The following is a 17,196-nucleotide window of genomic DNA, read 5'->3' on the forward strand; positions in this document are numbered from 1 at the left end:
ATAAGACACCGAAGAGATACAATACATGATCAAACTAATCCAGTCCGATGCAAAACCCATATGCTTCATCATTCCTTCTAAAAAACCCCACTCCACTCTATTGTAAGCTTTGCTCATGTCAAGCTTTAACGCAAAAAAACCTTTCTTCCCTTTTCTCTTTTTCTTCAAAGCATGTAAAATTTCATATACCATAAGGACATTATCTGAGATTAGTCTACCCGGCACAAACGCTATTGGTCCAAAACCAATTTCAATCTATTAGCAATGGTCTTAGAAATTATTTTGTATAAGACTGAACATAGACTAATAGGGCGAAATAGAGACATCATATCCGCATCACTTACTTTAGGAATGAGAATAATCTTAGTAGAATTAACTTCATGAAGTGAAGTCTCCCTATTAATGACTTGTAAACAAAACTTTGCTACATCCTACCTGATTATGTGCCAGAACTTTTGAAAGAAAATAGCATGAAAACCATCAACTCCTGACGTTTTAGTCGGCTCTACCTCCCAAAGAACCTCTATGATTTCCTCCACCTTGAACTCACGCAATAGTTGTTCATTCATAGATGGAGATATTCTTGAGGAAACTCCTTCATAGGTATTATCATCATCCTTCTGCCGAGAACTAGTAAATAATTCTTTAAAATAGCTGACTACTGTCTTCATCATCTCATCTTCCTCAGTAATAACCGAACCATCCTCACATCTGAGTCTCATGATCTTATTCATGCGGCGTTTGTTAGAAGTAAGACTGTGGAAAAAATTCGTATTACGATCCCCATTCTTAAGCCAATTAGATTGGGCCTTTTGTTCCCAATACATTTCGATTTTATCTATATCCAGATTAAGATCTAGCTTAGCTTCAATAATTTCCTCCAAGGTCTCGTTATTCGGAGGGGCGTTGTAAAGAGCATTCAATCTGCTATTAAGATAAATCATTTTACCATCTTTCTCCCCCCTAATCCTCATTGCCCATCTACTAAGACCTTCGCCAATAGCATAAAGACGCTCCGGAACATTAAGATGCTTATTCAATTCCCACAAAAGCTTAACTTCAACATAACATGACTCTTCTAATAACCACATTTTTCAAATCGAAAATCCCGATTCTTAACTACATATTTATCATTAGCAGAAAAATCAAAATTTAGGAAAATAGGACAATGATCCGAAGTCGAATTTGGTAAATGAACAAGCTTATAATTAGAGAAAAATTATACCATTGGAGATTCTCAACTCCTCTATCTAATCTTTTTCGAATATTGGTAGACTCAAAATTCCCCCTTTCCCAAGTATACCAACGACCTTGGTAACCAAGATCCGTGAGTCCACAATAATCCAAAGCATCTCTGAAAGCTTCGATTTGTTTTTCCTCTCTAAGTCTTCTTCCATATTTTTCTTGATTAGATAAGATTTCATTAAAATCACCCAACACGACCCATGCTTCTGAAAAATTATGATTGAGGTTTCCAAGCAGATTCTAAGAACCAATTCTGTCTCTAACATCAGGAGCTCCGTAAAACCCGATAAGACACTAATTCGGTCTATCGTTGTTATTAATGACCATAGCATCAATACAACTGTCATTATAACCCAATAGTCAAATATCAACCTCATTAGTCCAACTAATAGAAAGACCACCCCTAGTACCATTGGTCGCAACCTCAATTCCATTCTTATACTCGAACTTTCTCCTTATTCTTTCCATTCTACTTCTATCAACTTTAGTTTCCATAAAGAAAAAAATATGGGGACAATATTCTTTCAGCAAATGCTGAACACGTCGGACAGACCGTGGATTCCCCAGTCCACGAACGTTCCAGCTTAAAATTTTCATAATATTCGGCTGACCCGCTAAGTAGGTTCGGCCGATTTTTCATTTTGATAAAAGTTCATCCATTCCCTATGCCTTTCAGAAGAATCGCTTTGAATTGCAACTTCCTGCACAAAATTGGGCCTCAATCTTTTTTTTCCTTCATTGACAAGAATAGGCCCTTCCTCATTCATTGCTCCATCGTCCATAAAATTTTCTTCACTTGGGGGGAAAAAGACTTACCCATCAAGTTTAACCCTAAATTTGTTTCATAAATGCGCATCAAATTAGGAATATGTTGGTTCCTATAATCGCTCCCTGAATTTGATCCTGATGCCCCTGCCATTACTCCCCAATCTGTAACGAAATCCTTAAGCCAAGGACTCCCACTTACCATCGCTCACCGAGGAAGAGCTCTTAACGAAATATCCCATTCCATCGGTAAATCTTTACTCCCATGATACATTCGAATCGGACAGAAGCTTTCTCCATGTCCTAGACGTCCACATAAGAAATAGAAAGTTGTTAACTTTTCATATTTAAAACTGACACAAAATTCTTTCGATTTAGCAACCAGTAATCGCTTCCGTCTCTTCAAAGGTTTTCGGACATCCACTTGCACTCTAATTCTCATAATATTTCGTAGACTTGCTGTAATGGCTTTTGTATCATACTTTATGAAAGAACCTATAAAGTCACCAAACTGTCTTGCAATATTTTCTGAATACAGACCTGAAGGTAGATCAGGGATCTGAACCCAGAAATTGGCGTTATTGAGAGGCACTTCCAGCGTGTCTTCCCCCACTTTTAACATAAAGATGATGAACAAATGATTGTTGAAGGTCCATGGTGACCCTTTAACCACTCTATCTCTGTCCACTTTACAAAAGAAACGAAAAAGAATACTTTTTTCACCAATGTCAGTAATAGAAACCCCTCTTATAGTGTACCAGAGATTGGCCATCACCGTGCGCATAGATTGGAAATTGATAGTCGTTGTTGTAAAGAAACAACCGATTAAACAAAAATTAATGGCCTGCTCCGTTAAGTTTTCTTCTATTTCAATCTCCCACAACTCTTTATCTCCACTCTCCTCTTCCTCTTCGATTTGTAAACTTGCTAAGATGTTCTCCATATCTTCGCAAAAGGAACCAAAACACAAAAAGATGACAGAAAACTTCCTAAAAAAACTAAGAACAGAAAGCTACACTACGGGCATACAGAGAAAAGCCACACTACGGGCATACTTTTTAGGAATAAAATGTTTGTTTTTTCTAAATTAGTTTATTTTTAAGTGAAATCCAAAATATTTCATTAGTTTTAATTAAATAAGAAAAAGAAGTCAAATAAATTAAGGAGGATTCACTTATATATAATGTAAACATTAAAATAATTTTACACACTTTCGTAATTATTTATATAATTGATATTTTAACCATTATATTTAATTTGTTGATTATATATTAATATATAGAGTATTTTTTTTTGGGTAAACTACACCCATGGTCACTTTTGTTTACCTCAAGTTACATTTTGGTCATTTATGTTTGAAATGTCACGTTTTAGTCACTTACGTTATCGTGTTGTAAAATTTTAGACACTGACGTGGCATGTTAAATCATCATTTCAAACAATAATTTTAGGGTAAATTATACAATTGATCCCCATATTTCTTTTCATTTTGGCCAATTTAATTTTTTTATTTTATAATATTTTAACTTTTCTTTTTTTTTTCTTTATTTTCCATTCTCTTTTATTTTTCCTTCTACTTTCCTACCTTCTCAATTTCTTTTAACATATTAGGAAGTCGAATTGGCAGTGAAGAAAGAAGCATGGTATGGGTTTTGGTTATAGGCAATGATAGCTTTCGACTTCTCTTCACTGCCAATTCAACTTCTTGATATGATAAAAGAAATTGACAAGGTAGGAAAACAGAGGGAGAAATAGAAGAGAATGAAAAAAAGGAAGGAAAGTTTAAAGAACATAAAAGAAAAAATTAAATTGCTCAAAAGGGTCCAATTGTATAATTTAACCTAAAATTTTTGTTTGAACAGATAATTTAACATATCACGTCAGCTTATCATTACATCGTTAATGACAATTAATGGCTCAGTAACTAAGTGACTAAAACATAACATTTCAAATATAAATGATTAAAATGTAATTTGAAGTAAAGAAAAGTGATCATGGGTATAATTTACTCTTTTTATTTTTATTGATACGATAGAGATATATTGTAAAGGTGCTAGTGGTCCATCTTCTACAACTTTTCTATTTGATTGATTATCACTTTGAGAATCTGCTTTCTCGATTGTTGGACAATGACTGTATAAGTAGAACATTTTTCATTTAAAATAGAATTTTAATTCACAAATAATATTATTCTGGTTTTAATTGATTGCCATTTAAAAATATCAAATTCAGCATTTGGAATTAAGGTGTATGTATATAATTTAGTAGGTAACTCATAGGAGAGATGGTTAAGGACAATTTCATTTTTGCTCCTCCCAAATGATAAAAGCCAAAAAATTGATAATCCACACAATAATTTTATTTATATCAAATAATACATGCAAATGAAATAATAATGTGGAAACCAGAACCTTTTAAACTCTAAAAAAAATTTAAATCTAAAGAATCAACGCCGATCCAATAACCAAACTCGCTATTAGAACAACGAACCCCACTTCGTAACCAGATTTTGAACCCGACTCATCATTAACCGCTGGACCCTCCCCACTCTCCGGCGACGAGCCCACTGGAGTCGCCATCGGCGGGCTACTGGTCGATGGGAAAATTGCAGGACTCTCCGCTGGCGTCGCTGAACTAGAAGGAATGTTGGCAGAAGACTCGGGAGTTCCAACCGGACCTTCCGCAACAGGTGGAGCCCCGACTGGAGTCATGGACGGAGGAGAACTTGCCGTTGGGGGTGGAGTCGCTGGGGATTGAGCTGGGGGGCTAGAAGAAGCAGGCGGAGTGGCAGTAGGAGATTGAGAAGGTGTGGGCATAGCAGTGGGAGTTGTTGCAGGCGGAGGCGATATTATCGATGGGGAACTGGCAGGAGTTGCCGACGGAGGTGATGATGAAGGAGATTTAGAAGGTGATGTCATTGGAGGACTTGAAGAAGTGGACGGAGGTTTCGCCGGAGACACAGGAGTTGTCTTTGGCGATGGAGAAGGTGCATTATCGGCTTTTACTAGGATGCCAGTAACAGAAATAAAGAGAACACAAATAGAAACATGGATGAGTCTATTCATCTTTGCTTTCTAAATTCTTCTCTATTTGCTTTGATGATTGATGATTTTCTGTTTTTAAAGATGGAAAAGGAGAAAGTGAGAAATTTATAAAAGTAGGCTTTCAGAATTTGAAAATGTCAAGTAACAGGTTAAAGGATTTGATTAGGATAAATACAGAAATTTTGACCGTTGGGAGTGTATTTCAAAAAGTTGTTTCTACTAAAATAGCCGTTAACTCTAATTTGGTCGCCTTAGGGTACCAGAAAAGTAGACCCGATTCCAAAAATCTATAAGCTGTTCATGTATTGTATTCTTTAAAATTTATTATTTAATTCATATTCATATATATTTTGAAATATTACCAAATACTATTAAAAATAATAATTTATAGGATAAATTACACAAATAGCCACTTAACTATAATAATAAAAAATTTATTTTAGTATCCAAAATAAAAAGTTCGCAATTTAAACACTCATATTACATAGTTCAATCATTTTGGTCACTCATGTTAAAATCACAAATGGCAAACTAACGTGTCAACTACAAAAATTAGTATAATAATAAATTTAACCCTTAACATTTACACATTATATCGATTTTATCATAATTTTAAAATATTAACTCTTAAAAGTTATAAATATTCTTAATTTGATTCTAATTTTAAAATTTTTAAGAAAATATATAAAAATACATAAATATTTTTAAAATATATAATAAATTTAAATTTTATATTAATATTAAATAAACATATTTATATTAATATTAAATAAAATAAAAATCCCCACCCTTCCCCACCAAACCTCCCCACCACTGTCTCCATCCCTCCTCCCACCACCGTCCCTCTCCAAAAGTATATACATACTAAAAGTTTTAAGATACTTCTCTATAACCCTCCTCAACGCATTCAACGAAAACAGGTGACAGAAAATCAACTTGTGAAACCAAACTAATACAACTGCTAGAGGTCAAATACACAATATGACAAACAGATATTTTATATTGCTCTACCAATGACCACTCATCCCCATGAACGATTTACAATGTTTCTCCCTTAACGAGGAATTCACTCTGCATGAACCAATTGGTATCCTTCAGTCATGTAGTTGTACATCTTATTGGTATCCTTCAGTTATGTATGTTACATCTTTACTGTAGAATGTTTTATATTATGTTATTTTTATATATTATGTAATTTATAATATAAATAAAAAATATTAAAAATAATACAAATGAACCTAAAACGAGTTTGGGTTAACCATTTACAAATATGAATGAATTTGGACAAAATTTTAATTCCATATTTCGAATTGGACCGAGCTTGATAAACACAGAAATGTTACTATTATACATAGACCCAACTGAAACTCAGTCCGACCTAATCCATAAAGATCCGTAGTTGTAATTAAACTTAAGAATTAATGATATAAAATAAAAAATAAGATATAAAAATTTGTTTATTGCGTTATATCTAAAGAGTAATTCACTCAAAATCTCCTTATATGGAGACTTCCTCCTTTAAAGAATTTTGCCTTTACAGCTTAATTATAAATAAAACATTTTGATCACAATAATTTGCATTGAAATAATTTCCGGATTTGTTAACCTTATAATCAATGTGTATATTACCACCTGAATCTGTTGTTGTGGTATCTATCATTTGAATCATTTACAATATTTTTATTTCTTAATTCAATTACATTAATTTTTATTTAACTTGCTTCAAAAAATTATCAAAATGTGCCTTTTAAATATATAAAATTTAAAAGTAAAATTGAGTTGCATAGAAAATTTGCAAATGTCACATTATTTAACCCAAATTAAGTAATTTATAAATAATAAAATCATAATAACTAGAGCAGAGGGCAGCTCAAAATCATCACAGAAATATAATCCTAGTGTTTTATTCTTCTACTGGAAACCGAACTATAACTAAAATCTCTACGCTGCGGATCTCAAATCCAAGGGCCCAAAACTGCCTCTTCCTTCTTTTCACCGTACACGTGTTATTGAGATGACTAGTGGGCCCTATCATAACTAGCTTCTCTTAAAGCTTACACGTGTACCCAATGATGACCTAACTGGGCCAACCCAATTTGGAGTAGGCTCAAATTTAACAAACCCGAAATTACTATCAAATTCATAAGAAAATCATACACGTGTCAGTGATAGTGACAGATGGGAAACTACTTCGGCCTACCCAAATTATTCGGAGGCCCACCTTTACCCAACCCACTACCCATCTGATGAAACCCAGTACAACCATACACGTGTCCTTGATGCTGATGTACCATCATCCCATACACCCCACCACCACCACCACCACTAGCAGCAACAAGAGGCGCGTCTTTATCACGTGCAACCGTGGTCTTCTCGCCTTCCATCTCCCTAAACCGCTGCAAGTAAACCTTCAAGGGCTCAACGTAGTCTTCAAAGCCTAAGGTGGTCATGGCCCACAAGAGATCATCACCGTTGATGGTCTTCCTCTTCTCCTTTTGACACTTGTCAGACGCTTCTCCGGTGATGAAGCTGATGAACTCCGATACACATTCCTGCACCGTTTCCTTAGCTTCCTTGGATATCTTGGCGTTAGCAGGCAAAGCCTTTTTCATGATCCTGCCAACGTTAGCAATAGGCAGGAACCTGTCCTGCTCTTTCGGGGAAAAAAGATGGTTATTGTTGCCTGCTGCGTTTGAAGCGTTGTTTTGAGCTCCTCCTGATTCACTGTCTGAATCCGCCATGGCTGGATCGTTTTTGGATGGTGAGCAAAGGTCTATAATGGGTTTCTTTTCTCTTTTTTTTTTTTTTTTTGCAGTGATAAAGAGGAACTTGAGTTGAATATATATATATTATATATACTAGTACTAGTACTAGGTTTTCAGTTTCCTCTCTTTTGGTAGGGTTTTTATGGTTGACAAAAGCGAAGCTTGTTTTAATGGAAGATGCTGAGGACCAAAGAAAGAATATATATATATATATATATATATATATTTGAGTTCTTCAAATATCCTTTTCCCGAAAGAACACTTGACCTTATAGACAGATTTGGTACTTTGATACTGAAAAAACAGTGAAAGGGAAAAGGTGGATATATATGGAACTTTATATATAGAGAATGTAAATAGAAAAAAATTAGTATACAAAATGGTAGTAAAAGGTTTGAGGAATAAAAGAAATTTAATGTCATATGAAATAAAAATTAGTAATAATGATTATTTAAATTCAAAGTGAAATTGATGTATATTTTTATATTATGCTTGGACTGAGAAATGATTCAAGCTTATTTTAGATAGAAAATATTACAGAAAGTCAGTCATCAAGTTCCAAATATAAAATGTTTATGTTTGAAAATAAACATCCAAATAAATAGGATATATATATATAGGATAATTATTTTATTTATTATAAGATAAGATAATTATCCATGTATATTTTTTAAATATCTAGTGTTTTTTCATTTTATATTGTAGTATAAATATAATTAGATTACAAAGTTATTGAAATATTATATAATAAATATATTTATAAAAATTGGATATGCAAATTAGGTTTTATTTAAAAAAAAAGAATGCAAATTAGGTTTTAGTTGAAGTAAAGTTAAAACATTAAAGTTTATGGTGTAATTTGTATTTTCTCCAGATTTGTATAAAAATTAAAATGAAAAATATTTTAAAATAATATTTATTACCTTATAAAAAATATTTTTATATAATTTATTAATGATTTGGTTAATGAATAATACCAACTCAATCAAACTCTTAAATACTTATGATACAAGTGAAAAATTGTATCATATAACAAATATTTTGCAAACATTGCTATACAAACAAACAAATTGGTATTTTTTATTAAAAATTATAAAAGATAAAAATATCCCTAAAATAATATTATTTCAATCATTATTCAACTAAATTGGTGTTTGGTAGACTCGTAACACCAACTCATCAATGACTTAATATGTAATTCAAATAAATGATATATTTACTAAATTATGGCACACGTGAGTAAAAAAATTTGTGTAACAAATATATTTATTATATGTCTATATTACAAATCAAATTATGCTTTATTTGAAATGGTAAAGTTGAGCCTATTATATTCATAGTGCTTTTGGTTCAAATTCCTTCAATTGTAAATTTATATTGATTCATAAAAAATGAAAAGATGAAAACACTCTTATAATAATATAATTTATATGGTTAAAAAATAGAGTTTTTGGTAAATTCATAATTGAGTTGACACTCGATTAATGAGTTACACCAATTCAATTAATCCTTTTATATTTACACTATTATTTAAGTTTTTGACTAAGTTAGTGTCACAAGTCACTGGGCACTAACTCAGTATGGAAGTACGTAAATGTTCTTCCATAACTATTATTTTAAACATACCATATGTAATTTTTTTTCCGCGCGTGATAAGATTTTGAGTGTATATAGAGTTGTGTATAAAAAGAAAAGATATATATATATATATATATATAGTATATAGATAGGTGGTTGGTGTGGTAGAGCTAGAATATTGATTTTGGGGGGCAAGCTAAAATTAGAAGTGTTATGTATCTGACGATTTAAGCATATAAGCAATCGAATCAAAAGAAATAGTATTCCAACATACCACTCTATTTAAACATATAAAAAAATATATTTAAAAGAAGCAGTATTCCAACAATTAAGACGAAATATATATCATTTGACTAAGTTAACCATTTTTTTATTCGTTTTTCACATGAATGCTCACTACTTCACAAGCTATCATTTGACATAATTTTAAATAAAGTTACCAAGGTTTTCTTCCTCCCCTTCACTTTGGTTGTAACTAACTATAATATTATTATCTAACAATTTTTTTTTTTACATTTCTAACAATTTAGAAATCGTCTCCTAATCATTTTACATAAAAAAACATACACATTTCACTTAATTTTATAAGCTTCCAAGTTCCATCAATATCCTTTAATGGCAACTTTTAATATACTTGATAAAACAAAAACTATTGATACATATATGTAAAACAAGTTTAAAATATTCAAAATCTATTAAAAGTTTGAAGAAAACATATTTTATATTTCAAATTTGGAGGAAAAATGATAAAGAATTTTTTTTCCTTTCTTTGCTAAGCACCAATACAAAGACGGAAGATAATAAAAGTCTCTTCATCTTTTCTTTATATATTATTATTATTATATTACTTATAAAATATTATTCAACTTCTTCAAGAAGATTTTCACTTTATTTTTTTAAGAATAAATTTTTAATATTATTTTTAATTCTATAAAATTATTGGAGGGACTTTCTTATATTTTTAAGAAATATATAATATATATACAAAGAGGAAAATTACAAAATTCTTAAACTTTGGAGGGTCTACTTATATTTTTGGGAGAGTGATGGTGTAAATTTACAAAGGATTAAGTTGGAAAAAAATAAACTGGCCCCCCGGGCTGGGTGGTTGGCTCTGGGTCGTTCTTTTCTGATAAGAGTGTTGTTTCAACAGGTAAAATCTAAGCCCTAGATTAGTTTCCAGAGTATGACTCCAACGTGATTAGCGTGGACTTTTCCTTTTCAATCAAAGCACTTAAAAGTAATTATGTCCAAAATATCTTTGGGTATTGGAATAATTAGGTAAGTAATAAAGATAAAAGACAAATTACTGAATTATAATTAAGCAGAATAGTTAAACTTTCCCGCAAAAGTCATTATTGTTTGTTGCAAGACAGTTAAAAAATATCTAAGATGACAACCAAATTATTATTAAATACAATTTTGAGTGTTTTGATTTTGACTTTTTATCACATTATTACATATGTCAGCTTTAAGCATATTCTTAATTTCACATTTAGAAAATAGCATAATAATTTTTTTGACTTTCAACTTTATAAAAAATTATTTTAATTATTTATTTCTTTTAATTTTTAAATTTATATTTTTGTCAATAAAAGATTAATATTTTTTAAATTTTATTGATGTGACATATATGTGGATTGCTATATGGATAGCATGTCAACATTAAATTTAAATTTAAATTTTTAAAATTTAAAAATTAATTAAATGATGATGTGTCATCCATGTGGCAACCATGTTTATGCCATGTCAATAAAGGTAAAAAAATTAAATTTTTATTCATTTTAGGGTAATTTGAGAAAAAATACAAGTTCATAAGCTAAAAGAGACGAAAAATTAAATAAAGGACTAAAATGAGATTTTTGTAAAGCTGAAAGGTCAAAAAGTCATTTTTAAGATGGTAAATTTATAGATAGTTAAGAATAATATTTCATATTGGAGTTTTGATAAATCCTAGTTAGTTATTTATAATAACATTGTATTAAGTGTCAAATGTTGAGATATTATTATATAATAATTATAATTTGTTAAAGAGTGTCATTGGAGTATTCTTATTAGTATTATATTAAAATGTTTTTATGAATGCACTAAAAATTATGAGAATAATAAAATAATATGTTAAGTAGGCATAAGATAAATAGTCCCTCCTTAACAAGACTCTATACCATTAATAAGAAATGATAAATCAATTGAATGCTACATCTCATTGTATTGTATTGATGAAAAAGGACTTTATAATATAATAATCTAAAAAAAAATTAGTTTGAGGACAGTTGGTGTTCTTGTTTTGTTTTGGGTACAAGGACAGTTGTTTATTATATATCATATTAAGTAAGCATTTCATGTACTCAAAGGAGTTTATTTCCTGTTAGTACTAATAATATTTATAGAAAATTTGAACTTTGAAATGCTTTGTTGTTTTCTAATTTTCTTCTTAATATATTATACTTGTGGGGCTTCCTACCTTTTATTTAAAACCCATTTCATAAATAATGTTTTTAAGCCTAGGATGTGTAATTCATAACAAATTTATTTTATTAGGTAAATTACTCATTCAATTTTTTTTATTTTAAACATATGAAATAAAAGATTTATAAGTTAATCATTTACGTTACATAGTTCGATTATTTTAGTCACTTTTGTTAAAATCACAAACGGTAGATTGTTGTGCCAATTAAAAAATAATATAATAATAAATTTAGCCTCAACTTTTACATATTATATCGATTTAATCATAATTTTAAAATTAACACTCAAAATTTATAAATATTCTCAATTTGATCCTTATACTAAAAATTCAAAGAAATATATAAAATACATAAATATTTTTTAAAATATATAATAATAAATTTAAATTTTATACTAATATTTGTATTAATATTATATTAAAAAATTCCCCACCCACCCAGTCCTCTCCCTTTCCCCACCATCCTCCCTCCACTGTCCCTCTCCCCACTGGTTCTCCAAGAGAGACAATGGTGGAGGAGGGAGAGGATGGTGGTGGGGAAAAGGAAAGGGACGGGAGATGGTGGTGGGGAGAGAAAATTTTATTTTATTTAATATTAAATTATTAATATAAAATTAAAATTTAGATTTATTATTATATATTTTAAAATATTATGTATTTATATATATTTTAAAATTTTTAGAATTAGGATTAAATTGAGAATATTTGTAAATTTTGAGGGCTAATTTTTAAAATTATGATTAAATTGATATAATATGTAAAAGTTGAGGGCTAAATTTGTTATTATACTAATTTTTTTAACTGTCATATCAACTTGCCCTTTGTGATTTTAAATGGAGTGATCAAAATGACCGAATTATATAATGTGGGTGCTTAAATTGCAAACTTTTATTTTGGATGCCTAAAATGAAAATTTTTGAGAGTTGGGTCACTATCTATGTAGTTTACCCCTTTTATTATTGGTATTCCACAAAAGCATGCACTATCTGCTTTGAATTTTGATTATTTAAGCTTTTATTTGTAGACATCTCAAGTTGATAACTAAGGATAGTCCGTGAGTGCTCCAATAATTAGTGGGGGAATCAACTTTGCATTAACTCCAAATTTGCTTTAATTTGTTTAGCCTTAAATTAATCATATAACCATGATTTGAGACTTGCACCTTCAATACATCAATCTGGATGCATATATGATATCCACAAAAGAAAAAGGATACCGGGGTTTGCATTACAGAGGAAAATTTCTACAAAATTTGTTAATGGTTCTACAAAAAGGCTACCTCGTATTTAATTAAATGCCAAGAATTGCTAAGAAAAGCAACTTAGAATAAATTACAACCTAACCTACCAAGATACAACTAAAAAGTACATATTGGCACAAGATAGAGACAACTATATATACTTACTTCCATGGTGTTGTTTCCCTTTCCTTGTTGTAGGTCAGGCTTCAAGCTCTTGACCAGCAGACTGGGCTCCATCTTTCTCACCATCCTCTTCTCCATCTTCATCATCTGCTAGTTTGGTAAGCTCTTCCTGAATCATCAGCTTTGTAGATAACTTCCTCGGGGTGAGGTCAGTATCAAACCTTTGCACTGAAACGTACAAACTCTCCATTAGGATATATGCATAGAAGATAATTCTGCAGCCTCAAGAGTGAGGCACTCAGTCCCGAACAACCTTTCGTATTCCGAGTCAAGGTTCCATCAGAGTCTAGAAATAAAAACTCAGAACACAAACCATTGCCAAGACTTCCTTATCAGAAGACATTATGATATTAATCAATGAAGATGGTTTCCATGATTGGTTTTTGTAATTTGATACTGGATGCAAGGTATGTTACCATATTACTTCCTTGGAAGTGCGAAACAAACGGTTTAAAATTCCAAAGTTTTGCCAGAAATGCAACATATTTAACGTATGTTACTAAATGTATCGTTTATCTTCAGAATTTCATACAAGTGAAAAGAATTCATTTCTTGGTGCAAATTAAAAAAATATACGAAGCATACCAAGTAGCTTCAGAATGTCAGTAAACGTCACCTACAGAACAAATTAATACAACTTATGTCAGCAAGAATATTAGAATCAACATCTACAAGGAAATGAAAACATGAGCGTAAAATTTTAAATCCTTTAAGCAAAAGAAATTGCAATTGCATATATCTAGGTAAAACTTGTCAAGATCACACCAGAAGCTGAATGAACTTCATAATACTTTCTCTATTCATTAATGTGAGAGTTCAAGTCTTTAATAGATGGAAGAGAATGAGAATAGCACTAACTAACTTGACAGTTAACAACCGCTTTAGCTAACTAACTAACTTCTAACTCCTTAACACTAACAAAACTCAAAAGCACTTGAGATTCTTATGTCTTATCTGAAATAAAATTGACCAAAAAAGGATCAAGGATAGCGTGTTTCAGAAAACTTAGTAGCAAAAGTAATGTCATTGTTATAATCATTTCCGAAACTGCAAAGCAATGGAAAAGACTTAGCTGATTACCGTACTGGCAATTGGAAGCAGAGAGGGAGTGTACGACAATCTCACTGCATGTAAATATTTTACTAATCAATCTAATATGTTTATGCATAAAGATAATAAATAAATTGAACATCAATAGCAGCACTGTACTCAATGAACCAGCTAAGTATGTTCTTATTCATGATTACATTAACAGACCAATTAATTATGGTCCTCAGACGTTGTCCTTTCCAATCAATGGAGGTGCTGGATATGACAATAATTTTCGTGCTGACCTATTTAGCAAGGAACAAAGTCCTGATAGCCCGACTTTCTAATTTACAACCAGAATACCAGAATAAAGTTTGATGTCAGGACCAGACTGATGCTATTACAAAATGTTATGTAACTGATTCAGCCATTATAGGTACTAAATTTATAGCAGATCTTACCGTATTGAAGTCAACTTCCTTAAGAATCCCACAAATTGTAGTCCTTAGTTCATAATCACTAGGTTTAACTTTCCTCTTTTTAGCTTTGTCCTTTCCCTTTGCAACCATTTTGCCTTAATAGCACTATACACTCATAACCCAAAAGTTTGTCTTACAAAATTTGCCACAAGAAACAAGCATATACATATAAAATGATAATGACTTTTACATCCATATATCTAACGATTTAATGGAAACTAATAGTTCTTTAAACATGATAAACACACTTGACAGGTCTAAAAGCACTGCAATGGTTGTTGAAATATTATATTTTGTTAGAGTTGTGTGACCTAAATTCTAAGAGTTTACTTGCAAGTCAAGCTAAATAAAAATATATTTTCTTTCTAGAATATTTAGTGTTTATTAATATGTTATATTTAGCATTTATTAGCATAGTTTATTTGACTTACTAATTTAGTCTATAAATAGGCTCTTTTACAACCTTAGAAAAACACACCCATTAGATATTAGAACTCATAACACATTTAGAGAATTTTGTATTTACGTTTTGGGGGTTCTTTGTTTTCGGGTTTTCGGGGTTTAGTTTTTATCTCCATCTTTTGTACTTTTTATTCTGTTGCCATTATAGGAAAATTATTTTTGCCCGTGGTTTTTTTATCCTCTTTGGAAGGGTTTTTTCCACGTTAAATTTGTATATTCAATTTTTCAATTTATTCCGCTATTTTTTTCTTGTTGCTTAATCGGGTTGATCCTAACAAGTGGTATCAGAGCTAATTCAATTTTTGTAGATCAGCTCGTTCAGAGATGGCAGCAACAAGGTTTGAAATTGAGAAGTTCGATGGTGAGACAAATTTCAATCTATGGCAAGTTCGGATGATGGCAATTCTAGTTCAAACAGGCTTGAAAAAAGTTGTTACCGGGAAAAAGCCTGAGAATCTAAATTAAACAGAATGGGAAGAACTTGATGAAAAGGCTTTGTCTACAATCCAGTTGTGCCTCGCGAATACGGTAGTGCAGGAGGTATTGAGGTATTGATGGAGAAGACCTTATCCGCCTTATGGAAAAGGTTAGAAACTCTTTATGCGACTAAGTATTTGGCTAACCGTTTAGTGTTGAAACAACGTCTATTTACGTTTCGCATGAACGAAGGTGTACTTCTTAAAAATCACATATGTCAATTCATTACTCTTTTAAATGATTTAAAGAACGTTGAGGTTCAGATTGACGATGAAGATTAGGCTATGCTATTATTGTGCTCTTTACCCCTTTCATACAAGTCTTTTAGGGAGACCCTGATTTATGACAGAAACAAACTCTCGTTCGAAGATGTGAAGGGTCATTTGTTGAGTAGAGACAAACTAGACAATGAGTTTGGTTTGGATAGTAAGGCAGATAGGTAAGCTTCCATTTTGGTAGCATCAAAGAAACGAGAACAAATGTGTCACTATTGTAAAAAGTTAGGTCACATCAAAATAAATTGTTATAAACTGCAAAATAAAAAAGTTGCTGAGAGTAACGAAGAAGATGTAGTTGGTGCTAATTTGGCCGATAAAGGTGGTGATGATTTCTTGTAGTATGTCAACAAGTGATAACTCTAAGCTCACGTCCGAGTGGATCCTAGAATCGGGATGTTCTTTCTACATGTGTCCCAATAGAGAATGGTTCTCCACATACAGTTTGGTTGAAGGTGGAGTTGTACGTATGGGAAACGATTCATCCAGCAAGGTAATTGGTATTGGTACTGTTAAAATTAGGATACACGATGGGACGATTAGGACACTCTCAAATGTCAAGTATGTACCTGATTTACGAAAGAATCTCATCTTCTTGAGTATTTAGATTTGAAAGGATGTAGAATCAACATCGAGTCGAGCGGTATTAAAGTATCTCGTGGAGCTCTTGTTTTGTTAAAAGGTAAAAGAACTGGCAGTTTTTATATTCTGGAAGGATCTACAGTGACCGGTGAAATCGGATGTCCCTCATCCGTTACGGAGTCAAAGTCAACTCGTTTGGAGCGGAGGCAACTTGGTCATAGGAGGGAAAAATGTATGACTGTTTCATTGAAGAGAGATTTTATTTTGGATGCAGGTTTTGAAAAGTTAGGGCACTGTATTCGTGAAAATTAGACCTGGGTTAGTTTTTGATTTGGCAGTGCACAAGTCGAAGGCTAGAAGTCTTCCAGCTTCTAAGCATAGATTTGACTCAGTTAATTCCCTGTATAGTTCAAGGTAGGCCCGTGGCGGGCTTTGGCAAAGATGGCGTTGAAAGAATTCGTGTCAAGGTGGAGATTTTAGAGTTGTGTGACCCAAATTCTAAGAGATTGTTTGCAAGTCAAGTTAAACAAAAATATATTTTCTTTCTAGAATATTTAGTATTTATTAGTATAATATATTTAATATTTATTAGCATAGTTTATTTG

At 31.5% G+C, this 17,196-nt stretch overlaps 3 protein-coding genes across 3 annotated transcripts; all 3 read right to left on the reverse strand.

The window, feature by feature from the left end:
- Window positions 1–2,218: 2,218 nt before the first annotated feature.
- On the reverse strand, window positions 2,219–2,953 carry LOC108481228 (uncharacterized protein At4g02000-like). The gene has a single exon (XM_017784388.1). It carries the CDS (start codon window positions 2,951–2,953, stop codon window positions 2,219–2,221), a length of 735 nt encoding a protein of 244 aa, XP_017639877.1.
- A 1,394-nt stretch (window positions 2,954–4,347) lies between these two features.
- LOC108481992 (lysine-rich arabinogalactan protein 19-like) lies at window positions 4,348–5,223 on the reverse strand. The gene has a single exon (XM_017785097.2). The coding sequence runs from the start codon at window positions 5,073–5,075 to the stop codon at window positions 4,449–4,451; it is 627 nt and encodes a 208-aa protein (XP_017640586.1). The 5' UTR covers window positions 5,076–5,223; the 3' UTR covers window positions 4,348–4,448.
- A 1,637-nt stretch (window positions 5,224–6,860) lies between these two features.
- LOC108482180 (nuclear transcription factor Y subunit B-3-like) lies at window positions 6,861–8,115 on the reverse strand. Its single transcript, XM_017785293.2, has one exon. It carries the CDS (start codon window positions 7,793–7,795, stop codon window positions 7,241–7,243), a length of 555 nt encoding a protein of 184 aa, XP_017640782.1. The 5' UTR covers window positions 7,796–8,115; the 3' UTR covers window positions 6,861–7,240.
- Between the last annotated feature and the right edge of the window lie 9,081 nt (window positions 8,116–17,196).

This window comes from Gossypium arboreum, chromosome 1, assembly GCF_025698485.1.
Source record: "Gossypium arboreum isolate Shixiya-1 chromosome 1, ASM2569848v2, whole genome shotgun sequence".
In the NCBI taxonomy this organism is placed as follows: domain Eukaryota; kingdom Viridiplantae; phylum Streptophyta; class Magnoliopsida; order Malvales; family Malvaceae; genus Gossypium; species Gossypium arboreum.

Excerpts from the sequence above, each read along its gene's own strand:
- LOC108481228 (XM_017784388.1), bottom strand. The coding sequence starts at position 2,953 with ATGGAGAACATCTTAGCAAGTTTACAAATCGAAGAGGAAGAGGAGAGT.
- LOC108481992 (XM_017785097.2), bottom strand. The coding sequence starts at position 5,075 with ATGAATAGACTCATCCATGTTTCTATTTGTGTTCTCTTTATTTCTGTT.
- LOC108482180 (XM_017785293.2), bottom strand. The coding sequence starts at position 7,795 with ATGGCGGATTCAGACAGTGAATCAGGAGGAGCTCAAAACAACGCTTCA.